This window comes from Rhodamnia argentea, chromosome 3 (assembly GCF_020921035.1).
Source record: "Rhodamnia argentea isolate NSW1041297 chromosome 3, ASM2092103v1, whole genome shotgun sequence".
Taxonomy (NCBI): Eukaryota; Viridiplantae; Streptophyta; class Magnoliopsida; order Myrtales; family Myrtaceae; genus Rhodamnia; species Rhodamnia argentea.
The window spans coordinates 18,306,154-18,330,001 of record NC_063152.1 but is presented as its reverse complement, the minus strand read 5'-3'; the positions used below and the strand labels follow the sequence as shown (position 1 = coordinate 18,330,001).

The window sequence follows — 23,848 nt, the reverse complement described above, 5'->3', positions numbered from 1 at the left end:
CCAAAAGGTCAAAGTCTTCGAAGACGAGAAGGTCATCTTGGAAATATGTCATGTGATTGAATGTTAGTTAGATGTTGGACGTATCTTACAACTTCATATATTTTCCACACCCCATTACTTTGTTATTATGTTCCATTTGCTTGGAAGTCACCTGCGGCCTTCCTTGATCACTATTGGAAGAATTACACCGACAAATTCAATTAATCTATTCGATGCACAACTGCAGGATTACCCGGAATTGTCATTGAATCACCAGTGTGTCCTCAGCAAATTTATAAATCACACTGCTCCGAATATAATCACAAGCAAAAAATATTCACGTTCCACAATGTAAATGTTTACCGTTTGTTGACACCTAAATTTTGACTTTTCCTTTTAATCATTTATTTTGTATAAAAATCAGGAAGTCAGCTTTAGTTCCTACCAAAAATAATTAACTTAGTTTTCATATTTATTTTAGCATACATTGCATTCACATTTTCATTGGTCTAGTGATAGATAGACTTAATTCACGGTTTTGAACTTAATTGAATTATTTGAATTGAGCTTGCGCCGACATTTTTAAGGAATATGGGCTGATTTGAACTTGATTAGGTGTAATTAAGTCCTTCAGGGTTTAATTAAAAAAGGTCTTGCAATTCGGGGTCTATTTCATAAAGTGTCATAAGTTAGAGCCCCTAACATGACCTAATTTTTCCTATATAAGCATGCTTAAGCTTCACAAACAAGGGGGCCATATTCATTGTAGACATACGGCACATTGAGAAAGGAGGAGGCCAACACAATTGAAGAACACGGCAGAGGAGAGGGCGATTGGTCATAATACTCGGCCACAAAAAATCCTGGCGCAATAATTGAGAGGTGTCTCTTTCTCTGGTCTTTCATCCACGCTCTGAAGGAATGGTCCAGCGAAGAAAAGTCGAGAAAGGAAAGAGAAGAGGCCTTCAGGGACTGGGCAGTATACAAGAGAAAGCGACAAAAGGGAGAAGACCTTTCTTTCTCTGATTTTTAATATTAATCATCCATGGAGGGTCTTCTTTAATTAATTCTTGCAGGATTCTATTCTCCATGGTCAACCACGACGAGGAAGTTTTCACAACAAAGCTACTCTAGTGTATTAAACACACACAGATCCGTAGAGTCAAAAATCACGTCTCTCATGAGACAATATCGTTAACGTCCAGGCAATAGAGAAGCTATCGCCCGAGAAGCTGAGCCGATGTCCTCGTTGTGCTTCCACATGCTGATTCGTGACCCACTTTCCATTGATGAGGCACATTTGGAGGGCGACACTAGGAGAATTTCTATTTTTGCATATCATCCTCAAAGGACTCGTTTAAAATTAAGAGTCCACAGAAGCCAATCCGCCACTGTTCAAGCTCGTTTGGTGCTTCTGATTCGTGCTGTCTCGAGCTGCTGTTCAAGAGCAATTCTTTTGCTGTTTGGCGTCTGATCATGCACGGTTTGGTGTTACTTTTGCTACTTTTCAGTCCAGATCTTAGTAGTTGTTTAGCCCGCTGTTCAGTGCTGATTTTTACTGCTGTTTTGCATCCGTTCGGCCCTTATTCCAGCTGGAATTTGGTATTGGAATCCCCTGTCGATTAGTGCTGGAATTTGCTGCTGTTCTAGTCTCATTTTGTCGCCGTTCTTAGTCCAAAAAGTGCTATTTTTTGGACGATTTCATTAGCTCTTCAGTGCAGATTTTTGCTAGCCGTTTGGATCAAGTACCACAATTCTGAGCGCAATCTCTCCACTGATTAGGTGCTGTTCGAGGTGCGAAATAGCTGTTGTGATTTTGCCTCACTAGTCCTAATCGCGTAATCGCGTATATGAAACCTCCCTAGCTGATTGGTTCGAGAATTCACCCGGTGCTCAAGATTTTCTGCTAAAGCTTTGGAACTAGGTAATGATTCTTATCTCGAGATATGCTGGAAGTTGTTGCCACGATTTGAAATATTTGATTACCTATTTGAGCTATTTCGTGATCTAACGAAATCTTTTTGAGTCGCAGGTAATCAATTAGGAAAATCTTTCCTAATTCGCAACCGCACATATGGATTTGATTCTATCTATAAGGCTTTAGATGGAACCATTGACATAGCGAGCATTTCAAATTTTTAGGGTCGATCTATCAAGCTTTAGATCGAAACTTGATTTGAAAGAAATTGCGAAATATTCAAGATGATTTATTTGCTTCCATATTTGAATTAAACTGATTGGATTGTTATCTTTTCGCAATATTTGAATGCATGTTGAAAATCTCTAAAATATATTACATATAGATAATTGTTGCATATAGATTAGATTTACATATCATTTTAGTTAGAATCGTATGTTTAAGATAGATTGCATCCTTAGGATAGGATCGCTTAGATATTTTGCATGTTTAATAGATTCCTAGAATAAATTAGATTAGATGTCATTCTAGGTTAGAATATGCATGTTTAGATAGATAATTATGCCTAAAATAGATTATCTTTAATGGGTTAGGGTTTAGGTCAATTTAAATCCCAAAATATGTAGGATAACTATTTTTAGGCATAGTTTATTTTAGGGTCCTACTTAAATCCGAAAATAAAAAAATCATCTTTGCCATGTCATCATACATTACATGTCACATTTGCCATGATATTTAGAGTTGCATGTTTAGGTTAATTAATTAATTCATTATGTAGATTGCATGCTAGGATTTATTTAATTGCATGTCACATAGAATTACATGTAGTTCAATTAGAGTCATATGCATTTTTAGGATAGTTTGCATTTATTCATGTCATTGCATTTAGATTAGAATTCACGCATTGCATATAGATTAGGTTTCATTTAAAAATGAAAATTCAAAAAGAGAGAAGATTACTTGGTGCATGCTCCCTGCATATTTATCTTGAGTTCCGGATGTTTACTTAATTGATTCCGCACTTGTATGATAACCTATGTTAGTGGCTTAGGTTAAAATCAATTAAAGTTGCTTGATCAAATTTTTTCATGAAATAAAATGGTACCAAAAGGGCGTTAGAGTAATCAAACGTAATCAAGTCCCTGTACTCAAAATCTCCGGTTTGTAGAATTAAAATAGTCCTCCCGCTATTTTATTTAGGTTCATAATCAATTTACCATAAATGATTAGTGGCGATTTCAATTAAAATCTTGGCATGTTAATTATTTGAACCTTAAGTTGCGAATTGGTAGAGTTTGGGAGGACTCGAGCTAGGTTAGTTACTTTAATTAACTTAGTAATCCATTAACCTGAAAATTAATTTTTTTTTAGGTCGCGACATTGTTTCTCAAAAAGTAATGATGTATTGCATGTTTGTCTGTTTTTGTAAGAGAGAGAGAGAGAGAGAGAGAGAGAGAGAGAGAAGGAAAATGTATGTAACTTTTGTATGTTTCTATCGTTATCTATTCTAAAGTACCCATTCAAATATTATCTATAGCCTTTCAAAAGGCACCTCTTCGTGGAGACCTCTTAAACACACCTCATCAATGGACACAATATAACATCTCCCACAATGACATGGTGGACTTGATAATCCTCCATCAAGAGTGGGGAAAATTATCAAAAAATTCCTAAAATTCCTAAACCTGTTGTACTTTGCCAATTCTATCTTAAATTATTAGAATACACATATGAGTTGTATTAAAGAAGTCACACATCGGATAATTGGTGTGGTGTTGAGCGATCAATATATTCTATTTAGCCCATGACTCGTTGGCTTAAACCTTTAAGTGAATGTGAGTGCAATTAGATATGTTGACGGACTCGAACTTGGGTTCTCTCTTGGCAATCTCCTACGGCTAAGGTATAGGACTTCTGCTGCATGCTCCGAACATAAACCTTTTAACATTGTCAATTCAGCCCTAAACATTTTTCATTTGTGCCAAGTCAATCCTAAAGCTTTTTTTGTGCCAATTCAGTCTTAAATCACTTGCATTTGTGTCAATTCAGTCCATTCGGCCAACTTTGGTTAGCCGGCGCTGATGTGGATAATTTTTATTATATTTTTTCAAATTAATTTTTATTTTTCCTTTTTTCCCCTTTTCTTCTCTTTTTTTTTTAATAGTCGGTCACCACGGCTAGGCCAATGAGGTCGACCTCGAAAGTTAATGGTGGGGTCGAGCCTCGCCGACGCCAAGTGGGGCCGAGCCTCGCCAATGCCGGGTAAGGTCGGCCATGGCGATGCACAAACTCGCGCAGATCTAGCCCGGGCGAGCTCGGCCCAACCATGGCTTGCCCTTGGCAATTTTCCTTGTCAATTCAATCTCTTCACAGGCAATGTTGCCATGAATAGAGGCGAATAGGATCATTCAACTCCATCGTGAGAAGATTCCGGCTAGTAGCTTGTGACGTTAAATCTCGACTAAAAGAGGAGAAACGGTTGGAGGAGAGAACAACTAGAGAGATTTGCTGGCAAAAACACTAAGAGGTCGTGCCTCGCCGTCCATGGCGAGGCCGTCATGGCTCGCCTAGCTTCACCAGGCCAAATCTAGGCAAGGTCGCGCCTCACCATGGCCCGTCTTGCTTGGCATCGGCTAGGCTTGGCTCTATCATTGGCTAGCGAGGTCGACATCGCCGACCTAGCCTTTGGCCGATCGCTACGGATGAACCGTTGTTTGAAGAAGAAAAAAGTAAAAAAAAAAAAAGAGAAGAAAAGGGGAAAAAAAGGAAAATAAAGAAAATAAAAAATAATTTGATTAAATATTAATAAAAATTATTCACGTCGGTGCCAGCGCCCACGTCAACACCATCCGGCATCCACTTCAACTCCAACTTGCCCAAGTTGGTCGAATTGACCGAATTAGTACAAATACAAAAAAATTAGGATTGAATTGATAAAATTAAAAGATTTAAGACTATTTTCACAATTTTCCCATCAAGAATGTAAGGCAATTAACATCGATTTTCTTTAGAAGCAATTCATATTGGCAAATATGTCTTGCGACCAATGAGTATACTTCACGTGCGAGCTCAAATTATGCATATGTTAGGGATACATAATGGCTACAACCCCAAAAGGAAAGACAATGTGTCACAGTACCCTAAACATATTTTGTTACATCAGTCCAAGTATATTTATCCCTTAAAAGCTATACTTAACTGTTCTTAACTCACCATGTATTTGCAATTATATCCATACCCACAATAGGCAATATAATTGGTCAACCAATAATTGCATGTGGTAGATGTAAAACAACAATAGTCTTCCTTCGCACTCATATCTTTCTCCATTTCAGAACAACTGCTTTCCTAAACACATCTCATAAAGCCATATTAGTTTTATGATTGCTAGTAACATGCTAAAGCAGCAATATTAATCCGTCACTTTGAGATCATAATCAGAAGTAACATAAGGTACAAAATGAGATAATCAATTTAGGAATTACCTCAAGAACTTACATGACAAGTAAACAAGGATAATTAAATTCATCTCTCTTATTGGCCGAATAAAGCACATGTAGTACGAATTACATGCTATAAAGAATTTCTCTTTCTATTAGAGTGTATATCATTTAACAATCATATCCACTATACAAATCTTCGTCTAAATATAGTCACATGTTTCTCACGTACATATGTTTAGCCGGAGTGCTATATTAGCTTGCTCTCTACAACGCCCAATTAAGCACCTGCATCCGAGTTATCATCAAGCATACATGATTAGGGGAATGTCATGTTCGGTCTTATCATATATAAATCATAAACCTTATCTTGATTCCAATCAAGGCGGTATAAAATATATTAGGTATCGAATTTGTTCTTCCAACATCCTTCGTATATACCATCTCATCTCAACTCGCTTCCTATGGCACTTAAGGAGATTGCTTAGGTGAATGAGCCAATCATGCCTGGTAACATATCTTTCAACAATATATGTGTGTGTTTGTACTAGTCTCATAACAAATTGGAATGGATAATGAAATATCAATTCACTAAATAACAAATACAGTACATATTCATTATGTAATGATCCTCAATAATGTTACATATCATATTCTATGCACCTAGAGATGTTATGTGGGTCAAAAACACATCTCTAAAGACAGCCTTAATGAATGGATCAACAACCATCCTGTTCCGAGAAATATATTGTAGGACCACTTCCATTTGTGTTATTACATCTCTAGTGAAATTATTCTTTATGTCAATATACTTCGGCCTATCTTGATACTTTGGATCTTTCACATAGGCAACCGGTATTTGAACATCAATGACAATAGCTAAATTTTTCAAGAAACATTTTAGCCATATTGCTTGTTACACTACAACAAAGCATGCAATAAATTCAGCATCCACCGTAGATAACTCTAAGCATGTCTATTTCTTGCTACTTCAATTAATTGCACATTCATTAAGCAAGAACGCATATCTAGATGTCAATTTGTGCTCATCTAAATCTCTTCCCCAATTAGCATGAGTAACCAACTAAGCGTAAGTTGTTCCCTTGATAAAAGAATCGATATTCCATAGTGACTTTCAAGTATCTCGGGATCCTCTTCACTACTTTCTAGTGTACTTTACCAGTTTGACTAATAACGACTCACTAACCCCATGGCATGATAAATATCGGGTCCAGCGCACATCATAGCATACAGCTAACTCTCGACTACACTAGAGTCAAGAACAATTTTCATTTCTTTCTTTTCTTATAGAGTCTTAGGACACATTTCAAAGCTCAAGCATTCACCTTGCATGATCGAGGTATCAAAGGGATCACAACACTACATATAGAAATGTTCAAGAATCTTTTTAATGTAAGACCTTTGAGATAGAACAAGAAGGTTCCCCGAACGATTTCTTTCTATTTTAACTCTCAATATATAAGTATCTTCTTCCATGTCCTTCGTTTCAAAATTAGAAGACAACTATTTTTTTTTTTAGTGATAACAAACCCTTATCATTCCCAACTAATAGTGAAATTGAGAGATGGGGGCTCTATTTTATATAGAAATTGTGAGCTTATTTTGTTGGTCCAAGCGAGGCCGAATGCTGGGCCAAAACACTCACTAACCTCATGTGGCCCAAAAGCCCACTTGATCCAATTAAAGGAAGAATTGGGCCTAGGCCTACCCAATCCGCTTGGTCCCAATGCATTGCACGAGCCCAACTAATGATATAGGCATTGGAGTGCAACTATCGATGCATGTTAGGCAGATGGGATTTACAGGTCAACCTTTCAAAAAATGGAGGGATAAATATACCGTGAGTGTCATAACTTGTGTACGGCGTTTACTTGAGTGTCATAATTTTCAAAACGTTCACTTGAGTGTCATAACTTTTAAAAATCTTTCACTTGAGTGCTACGTCAACTTTTCGATCGTCCACGTAAGCTTTTCCGGCTTGTCACATCATTTTTCCGAAGTGCCACGTCGGTTTTTCAATGTGCCACATCAGCTTTCCGACGTCCACGTTAGCTTTTCGGCGTCCACGTCAACGATGACGCTCAAGTGAACGATTTTTAAAAATTATGGCACTTAAATAAACGTTTTGAAAGTTATGGTACTCAAATGAACGCCGTGTAAAAGTTATGGCACCGATAGTGTACTTATCCCAAAAATAGATATCGAGGAAAAATATGGCGATCTCGCCCTTATTTTTCTGGCCACAAGAGCGACATTCTGTTTCGGTTATCTTGAAAGTTGGATTTGGGTTTGTCACAATTAAAGTCACCAGCAATAACGCGAAAGGGAATAAAAGCAACATAGAGCACGAGGCAGAATCTATGAACTTATGGCCGAGATGGAGAAGTAAAACTCCCACTGCCCAACGACCAACCGGAAAACCCCGTTGCTAGTAAACTTCCAATCGCAGTCCTCGAAGCATGAGTCCCTTCGCTGGACGTACGCCGCGAAGTGGAGCACGTCAGCCCCCGGCATGTTCCCGTCGCACAGCAACTGAGTGTCATGGCTCGGGTCCTCGCTGAACTTCCACTCGTACGAGCCGCCGTCTGCGATGGTCTGTTCACCCATGTCCGTCGATAGGTCGAGCACCTTGAGGGAGTTGCCGTCGTCCAATTGGTTGATGGTGTGGACTAAATAGCCGAACACTGCGAATGCCGATGTCGCGATGGTTAACAAGAGGATGAGGTTGAGCTTCTTGACGACGGAGGTGTTAAAGTTTTGGGATTCGACTGTGATCTTTGGTTTTGCGCTAGAAATCATTGAGCGTGGCTTTTGTTGAGGCAAAATACGGGGAAGAAGGTGATCGTGAACATGGAAAGAGAGTAAATAACTTGCCCTGAGAGAAGGAAATGAGTGGGATTTGTTTCCAAAGTTTCTTACATGTTGGAAGGAATCACCATATAAAGAAAATAAAAAATTATCAAAAAAAAATTAAATTTCTCGTAACAAATTTCGGAAAGCTGCCTTCCAAGCAAAGAAACAAGAAATTCTCAGGACGCATCTTATACATGCCATCATCCAGAAGTTAAGCACATTAGTATTACACTCTTTTTAGAGTCGCTTTTCTTCGCGAGGAAAGTGGGAAAGATCGCAAAAGATTTCCATTTTATTTATAGAAGTCAGCTGAACTTTGGAAATTTCATTTTTATTACCCGGGCACACGAACGTGAAGATCCGTCTATCTGAAGACCCAAGAATACTGTGCAAGCCCTATAAATAGGTCAAGTTCGAAACTTTTCCCAATGTAAGTGGCCATGGCCAAAGCAATATGTACGCAGTTGATGATATTCGAATGGGTGACCTCAAGTCTCTAAGCCGAAATTCCTCGGCACCGCAACTAACCGCGCCAACCTTGGCGGTTGGCTTGAAGTTCCAATAGTGTAGTTTGTCTTTTACCAAGTAACCGGTCAATAGACAATAGGGATCAAAATACCCAATAAAAGGCGAGACATTAGGGAAGAAATGTGGATGTAATTGATGTGGGGACACGTATAAAAGCCAGGCCAGCCTCTTAAGAAAAAAACATGACAATAACAATGACTTTCCTTCGTCTAAAGCAGTATAACCAAGAGGCTCCTGGCTTCATTAGGTACTAGGACGTCATTATTTACGACAAGTCCATAACCTAATATGTCACTTGATCCATCCACAATACACTCGCTGGGTTTCGGATTTGTCTCCAGTCCACTTCGCCTAGGTATAAGCCGTCATACTGGTAAATAAGTCTTGCGACAACTTTAAACTACCATGGCGAATTACAAAGTCGCGCGGGTTCAAATAAGTCACAACCAGAGCGGACAGTATCGTGCTTTCACCCCGATGGAGCGACCTAGAGTGGTAATTTTCCATGTTCATGCTATCCATGAGTTCGATGAAGTTCATTATAATTCGTGGCGCCCTTACTTGGACAAATCTGATGAGGCTGTCGTGGCTCTTGCCTAGAGTTGGCGAGGGCGTCCCGGCCCTCGTCTGTGACTGGCAACCCTTGCAAGCCCTAAGTCCAAGGAAAAAAACAAAGAAAGAAAAAACGAAAAAACCATATAGAAAATAAAAAAAAATCTTAAAATATTATTAAAAAATGTTGACACTAGCGTTGGTCATTCCATGAGGATTGTCGGCGTCCACGCCAACGATTTCCAGTCAAAATTAATCAGATGGACTTAATTGGCGTAATTAAAAAATTTAAAATTAAATTGGCACAAATGCAATAAATTTAAGACTTTTTTTTGTAATTCTCCAAAGAAATCTACAGAATAGACATTGGAGGGGATGTCTATTGTGCATGCAGCGGCGGAGGCTTTGGTTTATCTTTTTCTTTTTCTTTTTTGGTGGAAAACTTTTTGTCTATCTTTTTTTTTTTTTTTTAGGTGCAAAGCTTTTGGTCTATCGTAATTATGTGACTTCTTTGGGTAATTCACTTGCTAGTTTTTGATCTGTATAACTAATGCATTTACCCATACTTCGTATAGGTTTTGTCTATCAAACTTCACTGAGAAATTTGGGAAAAAGTATCAAAAAAGTCTTAAACTTATTGTACTTTCTTCAATTCAGTTCTAAACATTTTACATTTGTGCCAATTTAATCCTAAACCTTTTTTTGATGCCGATTTAGTCTTAAACCTTTTGTATTTGTGCCAATTCAGTCCATTCCGCCAATTTTGATGAGCTAGCGTTGACGTGGACTCCGCCAGTGCTAATGTAACAATTTTTTAATAATTTTTTAATTTTTTTCAAATTTTTTAATGTGTATTTTTAAAATCTTTTTCTTATTTACTATTATTCTTCTTCTACGTTGCAACGCCTCTTCCCTAGGTGCCCACGTTTGACTTCACGCTAGCACGTTTGACTTCATGCCACCACCATCCTTGGCCGTCGTCGGCCATCGCCGACCTCCATACTTGGCCGCCATTGCCGACACCAAACGACCGTCACCAATCTATCCATTGATCAATTACGGCCATCACCGCACTTCCGGTGGTGGCCAAATCACTCAAGACTGTCAACCAAAACTTATCCTCCAACACTTAAACCTCGGCAAAAACCAGAACTAGATCTTCAACGCCGGGCAATGGTCGAAAATTAGGCAAGTAATGGTGCCCAGCAGGGCAATGGCAAGGCTCGCCCATCGCTAGGAGAGGCCGAGCTCGCCCCGTGACGCAACGCAACGCCATGGTTGGGCGAGGCCAACCTTGCCCAACCATGGGGTGGCTCGGCCTCTCCAGATCCGGGCGAGACGAAGCTCGCTCGGTGATGATGGCGTCGGCCTCACCCAATGGCGGTGGCACTAGTGGTCGATGAGACCTTGGTGGAGGAAGAAAATCCAAAGGAAGAAGATGAACCAAAGGGAGAAGGTTTGAAGGTTGAAGACGAACCAGAAAAAGAAAGAAAAGGCAAAAATGAAAAAAATAAAAAAAAATCTAAAAAAATTATTAAAAATTACCCCATCAACGCCGACCTGTCAAAAATGGTCAGATGAATTGAATTGGCACAAAAAAAAAATACAGGATTGGCAATAATGCAAAAGATTTAGGACTTGGCAACATTAAAAGGTTTAAGACCGAATTGACAAAAGTGCAATAGGTTTAGGGCTTTTTTGACAATTTTCCTGAGAAATTTGTGTTCACTAAAATTTTGATAGAGAGATCATAATGATAATTAATTATTGCGAAATTTAGTAAATGATACGACGAATAAAGAAAAAATAGAAATACAATGGGAAAAACATGTGAATCGCTATTGAAGTATCATGATTTAATTGTCTTATGAATATGTCTCAGTCACCAAAGACATTTTGCATAGCGGCATCAATAGTGATAATTGTACATACTCTTCCCATTACATGACATTGGAAAACATCATTGACAAGCTCAATCTCTAAAATTGTCAGTTTCATCTTCTTTGTGAGAGCAAAGGGTAGCACCGAGGTAAAGGGACCACTTACGTTAAGGTTTTGTGTCCCGCTGCCCCTCTCTATCAGAGGACAGAGTTATACGTGGAGAACCGCTTTTTTTTCTGTATGTGCTGGTTAACGGGTCCATCATATTCCCCATCTGCCCCTTATATTAACAGACTTAGATAATCCAATTAAATTCAATGAATTAACGTTGAAAAAAAATCATGAATTCATTTTAACAGAACACCTTACAATTTTGTTAATGACGTAATGCCACGTACAAAGGAGATATCTAACCCACAAATTAAGAAAGTACAAATAATCTTTATCCTTTGATAATAATTTAATTAACCAGAAAATTTGACTAGATATTGTATTGCGAAGTTGATTTTAGTACAATATATAGATGTCATCATGGCAAGGACATTGTCACCAGACCATACCCAGTATTGCTCTAACGTAAATAGAACTCTCCAACATCCATGAGCCTTTTAAGGTTTTAAGATATGGTAAGGTCTGACAACAAGAGACCCACCAAATTACAGCACTAAGTCACTTGATCCAAAAACATTCTTGCTGACATGTATTTCACAGTAGACCTCAGGCAGGCCCATGTTTTTCCACCAATTCAAATTTAAAGTGGTTCTTACTAAACATACATAGTCAAGGTGAAACGAGGCAACATAGATGGACCCAATATTAACTCAAAACTAGCGCACCGCATACAGAAAGTGAAAACTCAAAGCCCAAGAGGTTCTCAATCAAAATCGTTTACATGACAAGCTTTGTGTAATGCAGTAAATCTAACTAAACCTAACCAAAATCACTCGTTGTCAGAGTCTAACCATTGCGATCACAGAGCGATACATAATCCATTCACCCAGTCGAAAATGGGGAGATCAAAGACGTACTCTCATCCAGGAGTACAGACTCTGCTACCATGATTCGAGTTGAAAAGATTCCTTTAAGAGTCTTTGGCAGGAGCACCAGCTTGACGGATTCTCTTTTGGTGAACATCCCAATTATACACACGAGCAATCGTAACCTGCCAAAACATAATTCACCCCTCAAGGGTTGTTTTCTCCCCCAAAAACAGAAAATTTTAAGGGACCACTGACATTTGCCATGATGTAAACTAAAGAGTATGGCCCTACAACAAGTTTCGAATTTTTTTAAGTTCACATAAGGCAATATCACCATACTCCAGGTTCTCACAAATTAGCATGTCTTCACAATTTAAAGCCTCACGCCAGTTACAAATTTCACGGCAGCAGTAGTTCAACAACAACAATCCTACCCACAACTGACATGGTAAACAGCTTGAAACAAACATGGACCTCCAAGTTTAAATAAATGAAAAAAATCCTACTTACCTGCATGATTGTTACTTGGTCCCTTAAGAATTGCAGATCAGCAACAAGAACTTCTAAACTTGCTTTAGCATTTTCTAAGTTCTTTTGTAGAAGAGTTGTGGCCTGCAACATGACTTTATGCAATAAATAAAATAGTTGACATCATTATTGGAGAGAAGGGACATTGCTTAAAATTGACTACAACCTCATCACATGAATACTCCAACATAACATTTGCTCCCAGCCATAGGCATACTGAATCAGTATCTTCAATTCGAGCTCGTGAATATATGCCTTCAGAGACTTCAAAATCAGCAAAGAGTGCCTGTATACAGAATAAAGAGCCATAAAAACCAATCAGCTTGGTGGCTATTATCTTTTGCGCCGTAGAAGTTTTGATAGTCTTAGGTTCTAAAGCCCAATACAATAATCTCACCACATGTCGGTTTCTAATAGGACCTTCAGGCATCAAAGCAACTAGCTAAATATACTGGCAATATTCAGGTGTCCAAATCTAAAACCACCTCACTTATTGAGATCAGCACGGGCTCTTCAAAGCACTAACCTAGATTATTAGGTATATTGCTTCCAGAAGTGCATTTGCAAAGGAGAAAAGACGATTGGATATTTCACATCATGTGAACAGCAGCAAAAGTAGTTCCTAGTATGGCAACAATTAAATTAGTGTATCCTTCACTTGATTTGTAAAGATAAAAAGAAGAGATGTGATCATCTAAGAGAGCATCAACGAGCAAGAAGATTTTTTTAATTTAATATTTTCTAGCATAATAAGACCACAGAAAATTTTTAGTTAACATCACACATGAAAGATGACTGATAGACTGTCAAGGATTTCAGATGAAAAACAGAAACTGTGAAGGAAACAATTGCTCAATTCTAAGACATACAAAGAACTAAAAGGGATGTACTGAGAAAGAACTCTGGATTGGAAAAATATGATCTGGTTCCGTGATACCTCAACAGTCAATAGCATGAGTCTGACAGATACCCCTTAAGTTTTTTCAGTTAAAATACACGCACCGAAAACCATTCAACTTGAATTTCAATCTTAAATTCCAGTTCTGAGGCCATGGTTCAATCTTACTGTAATAGAAACACAAGTTCATTGTGCACGGCATAATGGTATGCTCAATCACAGGTATCAGGCAGAGAGGAAAAAAGAGGACAACGTTGTGGTGGAATGGAGTGGTGAAGTAACTGTTGCATCAAGGTGTGCCCCAACTTGAAATGATTGATCAATTCAAATCCTGGACTTTCGTATTGAGAGAGATATCACAAATTTGTTTATGTACCGTCAGAGGGTTAAAGGTTGTAGCTTATTTAATGGAGTAAACCTCAGCATAAAGAAAGATGGAGGCAACACATAGTAGTACTTTTGTGTGTGTGTGTGTGTGTGTTGTGAGAGAGAGAGAGAGAGAGAGAGAGAGAGAGAGAGAGATGAATCTTGGCAGCGGGGCTGGATGCCTGGCGACCTCGTAGTTGATGTTTTGGAATGACTAATTGTGCAGGATTAATCTCGCAGATTCTTGTCCGCTGCAGAGATGTGGATATTACAGCACATGAGCAGGAAACTTTGCTGATGGCAGAAAATAGTGGTAGGATTCACCATTTATGCAGAGACTGGTAACCAGAAGTGAATGAGATGGCCAAATTTTTAGTCCTCTTACACAAGATAGCTGGTAAGATGGGGTAGATAAGATGTGGTGACCATGGAATTGAATCATACCCAATCCAATCTTGACCATTTTTTGCTATAGAGATAGAAATAAGAGAGCCTCAAAATCTTGCATCAAGGAAAAAGATAGCTTTAGATTTCATATATGGTTAAAAATTTCAAAGACTAACTTCTTACCTCAAGTTTGTTAGATTCACTCTCATGTAAACAACTCTGTTAAAAGACGCTCAACAAAACTATTGCTTTCTGGAGACTATTCAATCAGCAAGAAAGCATTCTCCTATTTAAATGAAGGGACACATGAAACAAAGGAATTGTCTGTCGTTCAGGAGATACTAATACCAGCTCTGAACTCCTCCAAGGGGTCAGCGAAAAAAGAACAACAACCGATGTGAAACAGTTATAAAAAAAAAAAAGAACTCCTGAATTAGACACATATTCACATTTCTTTGTCACCTTTTCGCAATACAAGGCTCCAAACTAGAATAACAAGCAAAACAATATCTCTTCATATAGTTTTGCACATTCTCAAAGGACGAGAAAGATCCGCAAAAGTGATTCTCTTTTCAAATAGAATCTAAATGCAGTTAATTCCTACTCATTTTGAGAAAAGCAATTGAAAGCCTCTATTGCACGACCACCAAACATGGAGATAATACCAAAGTATTTCAATGACAAAACCATTTGATGTGATAAAGTATAAACAAAGATTAATAAGGTCCAACATGCAAGATGCAACACCTAGTCATCATGTTACTCGTACCCTTAAATGAGAAAATTTCCTGACACGGGTAGCATAACTAAGGCTTACTATTTAGTGACGTGCATTTCTCATTTCCTTAAATGGGCCAAGCAAGCATTTTAGAAGGAAAGTCTCTTTCTCATTCTAATTATATGTGAACATCATGATCTAATTTGCTCAGAGGTAAATAACTGCAATCATGTCATGTCAAGATTCAAAGCCTCACAATTGCAAAACAAGGTTGTCAATCAATTGGGTACCCCTCAACCAAATTACCGAAATCCACAGCTTGTCATTAAAAAGCTGGTAAGCACCACTTCGCTATCAACTTGTGGGAAATAAAAAGGAAATTCCCCCAAAATCGAGTTCACATCGACAGAAGTATGAGTTGCGTGAGACAACGAACCCCACCAGAACCCTTCTTGGCCTGTAGAGTAGCGACTATGTCCAAACACTTCTCAATATCAGGAATTTTTGCCTGGCATTTAAAATAGACATTGAATTAACAACCGAGTAACAAGCAAAAGAAAAAGTATCATGCTGACAAAGTAAACATTAACATACTAACAAAGTGCTCAAGTTGCCAGTTCACTAATGGTTATAGTCGGAAAAAAGAACCAAGTGCACTCAGATCTATCAAGTCAATGTAAAGAGAAATTCATTGTGACACATCAAAGAGGTGCTAACCTGGATTTTTTAAACTTTTTTTTTAATCCTCTTTACGGGAAAAGTGAAAACTCGCTCGAATTTGAGAAGAGGTTAAAGTTGAACTTAAAAAAAAAAAAAAAATTGAGGATATGCCCTTTGCATTAATGAAAACAGTATTCAATAAGCAATGCATTACGAAAGGCAGAACTCAGAACTGACAAGCTTCTTGTTTTGTTACTTGTCTGTCTTACCCTAGTACATTTCCTTTTTCTGATAAATAATCATCTTAATCATGTCTTTATAGCTCTTAAAAATCAAGAAAAAATTAGCACACTTATATGCTTCAAAGTTCTGAAAAAAGGTCTACCCACCAATGCATGTACACCCACCTCCATGGTAACCATTGCAGAACATTTCAACACTGTGTTGGTTACATTATACTAAAAACACCAAAAGGAAAAAGAGGAGAAAGAAACGAGGTCCAGTGGTAGCACAAGGGCAGACAGGAGGGATAGTGTCTATGGTATGCAACAGTACACTTGCATCTGGGTCATTGTTTGTGATCACATGAAGAAAATGAACAACGAAATGTAACTCAACAGCGAATTCAATAGCAGGTATAACGACACAAAAGAATCAGTAGATGAGAAATTATACACACAGATCTAAAGGGCAGTTGATTATAACAAATCCCAAACTAGCAACGATGGAGTCAGGAAACCTTTGCCAACAAGAATAAGCATCAGAGAGCCAGCAATTAAGAACCACAACATCCAAATTAAACTAACAGAGCAAACTACAACATCACACCTGAAGATCCCTCTGTTGAGCTAGGAGTTTCATCTCAACAAGCTTGTATTGCTGAAGCCTGCAAGTATCATCCCACCAATCACCACAAGTTCTCTAAGGATGAAAAAAAAAATCCAAAATTTCCAAAAAAAAAAAAAAGAAGAAATCTCTTTTCCCAGCATCTTCAGCTGCTTATACAAGACAATTTCCAGAGCGCATTGAAAAATCTATCCACGTATGCTACTTGACCTCCGAACTACAGCCGAAAACGAAACTAAACGACCAGACACGCCTATAAGCAGCAAATCCCTAGACCTCCCCGACTAGGTCAAGCGCGTACTCCCGAAGATCAGATCAGCTAGATATTCACATTGGCAAACATTGAACACAAAAACACAGCCAATAAGCATGCGATTCATGAGTACCGCTCTTGGAGGAAGGCTAGAGCAGAGTTGACGTCGAGGCCGGCTTGAGCGAGGTAAGTCTGGACATCTTCCACGAATTGAGCGCCCGGTATTCCTCTTCTCTCCGTCGCGACCTCGCCCGAGCCCGATGATGACGCCATTGTTTATCTCCCACCCTCTCTCTCTATCCGAGCAAAAAGGTCGGTCTGTGGTTCTAGAGAGAGAAAGCTCGTGCAGAGAAGGGGAAGAGAGAGAGACTGTGTACTCGAGCGACTGTCTCCCTCTCGGCCTTTCCTCTGCGAGTGCGAGGGCGACGAGGGAGGGGAAACGACGTCGCTATGGTTCTCGAGTCGTTTTGACTCGATTCCACAGGACGTGGAGGTATCTTCTCGGATTGGGCCGGGCTTGCACAGGAGGATTAGTCGGTTTAATAAACTGGTCCGGTGGGCCGGGGGGCGGGCCGCCTGGCCCGACTCTTTTTGTACTCAAGATCTTTGGGCCTCCAAAAGACTTTACGCCGAAGTTGGGTATTTGGCAACACAATTTCAAAAGCCTTTAAACCCAAAATTAAAATTGTCAAAACCCTTAGCCCAATGCAAGTCCTACTCTATATTGGCTTGGAGCATTCTTAAAGGCTTGGGTCATGTGGTCTCCGACGAGCTCTAATGCAGCTCTAATGCCAACAAACCAAATTTGGCACCGACGGCCCTCATCTTGAGTCATGTGGTCTCCGACGAGACCAGATGCATCACGACCTTGGGTGCATCACTTGAGGCCACGCGACCTCAAGGTGGCTCGCTAGAGGTCGCATTACCGCCCTCTTGGGCCCCTCGCCCGCGGTCATGATGGTCCGGCACCTCATGCGGGTCATGCGATCGCTCTTTCTCTAGAGGTTAGGATGATTATGGATAAAATAAAATCTTTTTAAATATGAATATGTATATATACGCACTCAAAAATATATACCTTCCAACATAAAAATATTGTTGGAATGAATATGAAATTATTTTGAAGATTAAAAAGAGCATGATTTACTATTCTAAAGTAGAAAAACTTACTTTTCATAACAAGAAAAATGATTTTGATAAGGGAAATTTGGGCTCCAGAAGGTTATTCTATTTAAGAACCAACATTTTCTCATTGCCTACAGTTATGTTAAATAAAAGCTACTAGCATCTTTGAATTTGTTTTTTGGGGGATTAAATTACAAATTAGGCTCCATCATTTTCACGAAAAATGACTTATTTGAAAAATATTTTTCTAAAAATAATTGTTTGTACTGTTGGCAAAAATGAAATGAACGAAAATATTTTTTATCGTCTATTAAAATATTTGACATAAATTATTGTCGATAATGATAACATTTTTCATTGACTAATTATTTTAAACAACACAAGCAATCATTTTTAGGAAAATATTTTTCAAATCAATCTTTTTCCACTAAATAAACGAAGCCTTAGTGGCAACCTCATGTAATGTCATTCATGGTCTTCCCCTAAAATCTATTACCACTTTTGGAAATTTTTGTTATGCCTCTTAAATAATTATAGTTTTCTTACGTCTAGCAAATACTGATGGCATTATTTTGAATTAAGACATGGGGTACTTTTTAATGTTATCAATAAACAGATTTGTTAGTTCTAACTGGTATATTATTGCACGAACTATATAACATGTGAGCGCAAGGTGTTATGGAGCAATAAAATAAACAAAAAGTATAATCGGCATTTACGACATGTGCTTTTTAGTGAAACTATGTTAAATAAACATTTATTATTTTTCTACAAAAATAACTTAATTGTTGTGAAGTAATTTCCGGAGGAAGACGGGATTGTTTGTCCAATCAATCACAAAACATTAAGTGCCATCAAATATTCTTTTCTCTAGAAAATTCAGAGCACAATATTTTTTTTTTGGTAAATAATGGGGTAAAATTATTAAAATTCCATAATATCTCTAGGGTTTTAGTGCTAGAGTAGACATGTCTCAAGATAAGTAATCACGGGTCATTTTAAATTGGGTCGCCCGAACTAGAAGCTCCATGATCATCACTCTCTAATTGGCGCATTTCCTCTGCATTTTGAAACTTAGCATAATTACATGGAAAGCTAGATGAATTTCGACTTAAAACTTGACAAAGTTGGCCTCACAATTGGAACTTAAATCTTCATGGCACTTCATCTACCAAGCATGGACTCTAAAGAGTTGCGGGAGAAATGGTGCAAATTATACTCAAGTTTCGTACCCAACCAAAAGCATGAAGATGAGTGGGCGGAATCCACGTGGCAAACGTAGGGTCGCTAACTTTTTTCGTGCATAAACGAGAGTGGTCGGCCACCGGGAGAATCCACGACTTGATCTTTAGATGCGTAGGGATTCATCTTCTACTATTCAAACCCGAGAAACCATCCCGTCATAGGTTTAAGCGGTTCCCCTTCCGATCCGATCTCACCTTAAAATCAGAAACAGAATCGGAAATAACGATTTCCAATTTACAAGGATCGAGAATCAGTCCGATCTCCGGACGGATCCAATTATTAGACCAGTCACAAAATTTTTTTTTTTGTGATTTGTATTAAATTTTTCTCGTTAGGATATATTAAGCATCTTAAGTTAAGATTTAGGTTTACATCTAGGAATTTTTTTTTAAAAATATATTATTCGGTCACGTCCCGATTTCTCTTGGAATCGGGAACCGAACCCAACCGGCTAATTCAGTCCGATCTGTGTAGTTTTCGGTTTGGTCGATCCATCACGCTCAGCCCTATCAATTCATGTGTGCATTGCATAAATCCCTCGGTCGTTTGTCACCATACGAACCGAATCGAAACCCGAACCAGCCTAATCGATCTTGAGTGGATCAATCCGAACATTGGTCCGAATATGAGTGTTGCATGAGTCGATTCTTTGTTTTTCGTTTTCTGAGTCCGCTAGTTTCACCACATGCGCACACACACCCCCGAACGACAAGTAGACAAGATCCTAATGTTCCAAAAAGATTTCAAGAAAATTGACGCATGAATCAAATCAATCAAGCTGGAACACTTCAATTTCCTCGGCCAATTCAAATCTACAGATCAGTTTCATTCCCAAACTTTGCAGTTTCTACATGGTTTCCTTTCTTTCACATTACAACTCCACAAACACGCGCCCCCATTTCACATGCTCATCACTTACTCGTCATACACCATCTCAATCACAACCGGCCCATATACATATATACCCAACAAAGAATTTATCAAAATAATTCCGAAATTCAGGGAAAAGGTAAGAAAAAAAGGCACACCCACATCGAAGGGAAATCTACATGATGGGCTCTTTTTTCAAAGACGGAGCCGAGAGCGTTCAGACGTGTTCGTCGGACGGGGGTGTCTTGGTGGGCGGGGGCGGCGGCGAAGGGTAAGTGCCGGGAGGCGGGGTCGGGACCCCGTACACTTGGGGGTTGGTGTGCACATCTTTCCTGCCTCGGGCTCTTCCGAAGAAGTAGCATCCGAATCCGAGCAATAGGCAGAACAGTATCAGCGGCAGCGATATCACCACCACCAAACCCATCTTCTTCTTCTTCTTCTTCTTCTTCTTCCAAATCAATCTGAGAGAATGTCTGTAAGAGAGAGAGAGAGAGATATGTGGTTCAGTTGTGAAAACAGAGGAGGGCATGTATATATATGGAGGGAGGACTTCTCCGGATAGATTCTGTCCAGAAGGGAGTGGGGCTTTCCTTAATAAATAAACAAGAGCGGGGAATAACCTGTAACGTTCGGGAAAGACGCAAAGGCTCATCAACGTTCCATCAATCTTCCAACGGCTACTTTTTGAATGTCCAATGACCGCCAGGCAAGTCATCTGCTTCTTTCATCATCTGTCCTTTCTTTTGGAAAAAAATTCCAAATAAAAACATGATGTGATTTTATTTTCTCATAAGGACTCAAAATACATTTTATTTCAAAAAAGGGTACGAGCAAGGATATTTTTGTCATTTACTTTTTTATTTCTTTTTCATTTTTTTCCGTTCTTTTTTTGCTTTTACTGTTCATCGTCTTCTGCTTTCTTGCATCTTCTTCTGCGTCATGTTGCAGGTCTTCATAATCACCAAATTGGGCAGAAACTTCCCTACACCAAAACTCAGAAACCACCGACTTTTGTACTTTTATTGCTTTTTCCTTTTTTTCGTTTCTTCTTTCCTCTTTTTTTTTGTTTACTGTTCATCCTCTTCTGCCTTCTTCCATCTTCGTTTGTGTCGAAGCTCACGACCTTCCAGTAGTTGAGGTTCCCAAAGAAGGAGCGTTCCATCTTCTCGTGCACGAGCTGGAGGTATATGGCCTTCGCGAACCTCGCGAACGACGAGCTCGGGTTTCACGCGACGAAGCTCGTGGGGCTCACGGACTTGAGCTTCTCGAACTGATCGAAGAACATTTGGGGACTTCGCTCGACGACCCGTTGGCGAGCACGAAGCTGGGGAAGTTGAAGCCCTCGAAGATCGATTTGGCCACGAACGATTCGATTGCAAAGTGCTCGCAGCTCGGTGAATCGGATTGCCTCGTCAAGGTTCCAATTCCCTGTCTCCATCTAGCGAACCATGGATTTTGCCAAGTGCTTCACAGATTGCAAAGCGGGGTGAAGGACTTGGACGAAGTGGGTCGGGCTCAAAAACGAAAGCTTGAAGCTGTCGAGCAAAGGCGAGGCCGCCCTCAATGGCCGCGAGGGCGGGCTCGCCCAGCCCTCGCCAGGTCGGACGAAGGTTCGCCTCCACCACGCGTCGGTAAAGAATGGCAACTAAACGGTGGTTTCTGTTTTTTTGTGGTGAGAACTGAGAATCTGCCCAGTTTGGCGAACATGAAGACCTGCAACACGGTGGAAGAAGGTAGAAGACGATGAACAGTAAACAAAAAAAAAAGCAAAGAAGAAAATAAAAAAGGAAAAAGAAATCAAAAAATCAAATGACAAAAATATCCTTGTTCAAACCCTTTTTTGAAACAAAAAGCGCACCTCAGATTCTTATTTGAAACAAAATCCGCTTTGAGCTCTTATTTAAAAAAATCAAAGTATTTCAAGTCCTTATTTGAAAATTTCACTTTCTTTTGCTAGAAAATGAATTTGGGCTAGCCCAATATTTTTAAGCGCAAAAACCATAAAAAAATCTTAAATTATATTCGGTGTACGCATTTACTATGAACTTTTTTTTGTAACACCAAAAATCCCAAATTTATATACATGCGATATATTTACTTCAGAGACTTGTACCAAGATAACACATTATCCCAAATTTTTTCTCGGGACACCAAAAGCTTTAAACTTGTACCCGTGAGATACATTTACCTCAACACGTGTCTACAAGCCTAAGGGTTTTTTTTATCGAAAAAACATAATTTGAGATGAATATATCACAATGGATATAATTTGGGATTTTTAATGTAATAATAAAAAAATTTGAAGTAAATGCGTCATATAATTTGGGATTTTTGATAACTTTTTATATCATATTTTTAAATTGCAAATGTGTTCGTTAAAGAGTCTTGAGGACAAGTATTGAGCAACCGATAAAGGAAAGTATACAGCTAGAAATGCACTATCTTTATTAGTTATATGTAATTATGTATTTGCAAATTCCAACAATTTCATGTATATATTTGTCTCGTGGGTCGTAAGGTGGGGTCCTCTATTTCCCGGTAAGCGATTGGCTCGGTCTTATGGGATAGCCGGCAATATCTTCACGTGCGAGCATCGGAATCCTATGATCTGTCTCGGGTCTGCCCGCCCCCCCTCGGAAAATGAAAGGATTATTCGATTCCTACGAAGGTTGTCAAAAAGCTCACTTGATCACATATGACGGTGCTACATGCTTCTGCTAGGCTCAACTTTAGAATTTTCTATGAGTTATGTAAATCATTATATATAGAGTTAATACCACGAACGGCTCCAAACTTATATATGTGTGTATGATAAATTTACTCTAAATTAATTTTTTGACCGTTAAAAATACCAAATTAGTACACATCCGACAAGTTTACCCTTCGTCAATTCTCATTAAACTTTCTCACCAAATTGTTAAGTTGAGTGTCGCGCGATAGTTGATGAATATACCAGTTTGAGATCTTTAAATTTATTTGTCACAAGTGTATAATTTGAAGCTTTTTGTGGTATTAATTCAGTTTAACAAAAATTAACATAGGGTAAATTTGTCACAAATAATCCATTTTTGAGTTTTTAATGATCAAAAAATTAATTTGAAAAAATTTATCACAAGTACACTAGTTCGGAATTTTTTAATTGTCGAAAACCTGGTTTTAGGTAAGGTAAAAAATTTACTCGTTTGAGTTTTTCGTCGGAATGACCCTTACATATGTTCACTTCTCCTAGAATTTGTGTTTCTATTGCTATAGTTACCATTGCAATCTATTCGCTCAAATTGCTTTTCCTCGGTGTCAAAGAATTTATGAACTTAATTAGTGTCAAAGAATTTATGAACTTGGTATTTTCATTGGTAATTTGTAAAGACTGTTGTAAATTTTTTTTTACCTAATTCATTATCCAACTCCTCATACAATCTTTTTTTCGTTGCAATTTTCACATAATTGCAAGGGAGAATATGTTTAGATTTATCACATTTGATTGAATTTACAAGTGTCACTTTTGTTCTAGCAAAGTACTTGACTTTTCTAATTTTAAAAAATAACAATTGAAGGTAAGACGAATGCAAAATATTATTATATGTGGAGTTAATTTAGATGGTCATGAAAGTAAGATAGATCTTTGTTGACGCCTAAATTTTGACTAATCTATTTTTTGTATAAAAATTAGAACTAATTTTAGTTTCAAATAAAAATCATCTCACATATTTATTTTTAGCGTACATTGCATTGGCATATAATTGGGCAAGCAGAACACTTAATTTAGCATGCGTCTAGACTAGGCACGGGATGGAAAAATA

General features: G+C 38.5%; 2 protein-coding genes across 2 annotated transcripts; both read right to left on the bottom strand.

Moving 5' to 3' along the window:
* Nucleotides 1-7,716: 7,716 nt before the first annotated feature.
* LOC115732186 lies at nt 7,717-8,157 on the bottom strand. Its single transcript, XM_030662851.1, has one exon. It carries the CDS (start codon nt 8,155-8,157, stop codon nt 7,717-7,719), a length of 441 nt encoding a protein of 146 aa, XP_030518711.1.
* Nucleotides 8,158-11,845: 3,688 nt separating this feature from the next.
* Nucleotides 11,846-17,242, bottom strand: LOC115728740 (probable prefoldin subunit 3). Its single transcript, XM_030659109.2, has 6 exons — nt 16,942-17,242; nt 16,538-16,595; nt 15,486-15,557; nt 12,847-12,966; nt 12,663-12,764; nt 11,846-12,334 (listed from the first exon to the last, which is right to left on the bottom strand). Exons 1-6 carry the CDS (start codon nt 17,079-17,081, stop codon nt 12,254-12,256), a joined length of 573 nt encoding a protein of 190 aa, XP_030514969.1. The 5' UTR covers nt 17,082-17,242; the 3' UTR covers nt 11,846-12,253.
* Between the last annotated feature and the right edge of the window lie 6,606 nt (nt 17,243-23,848).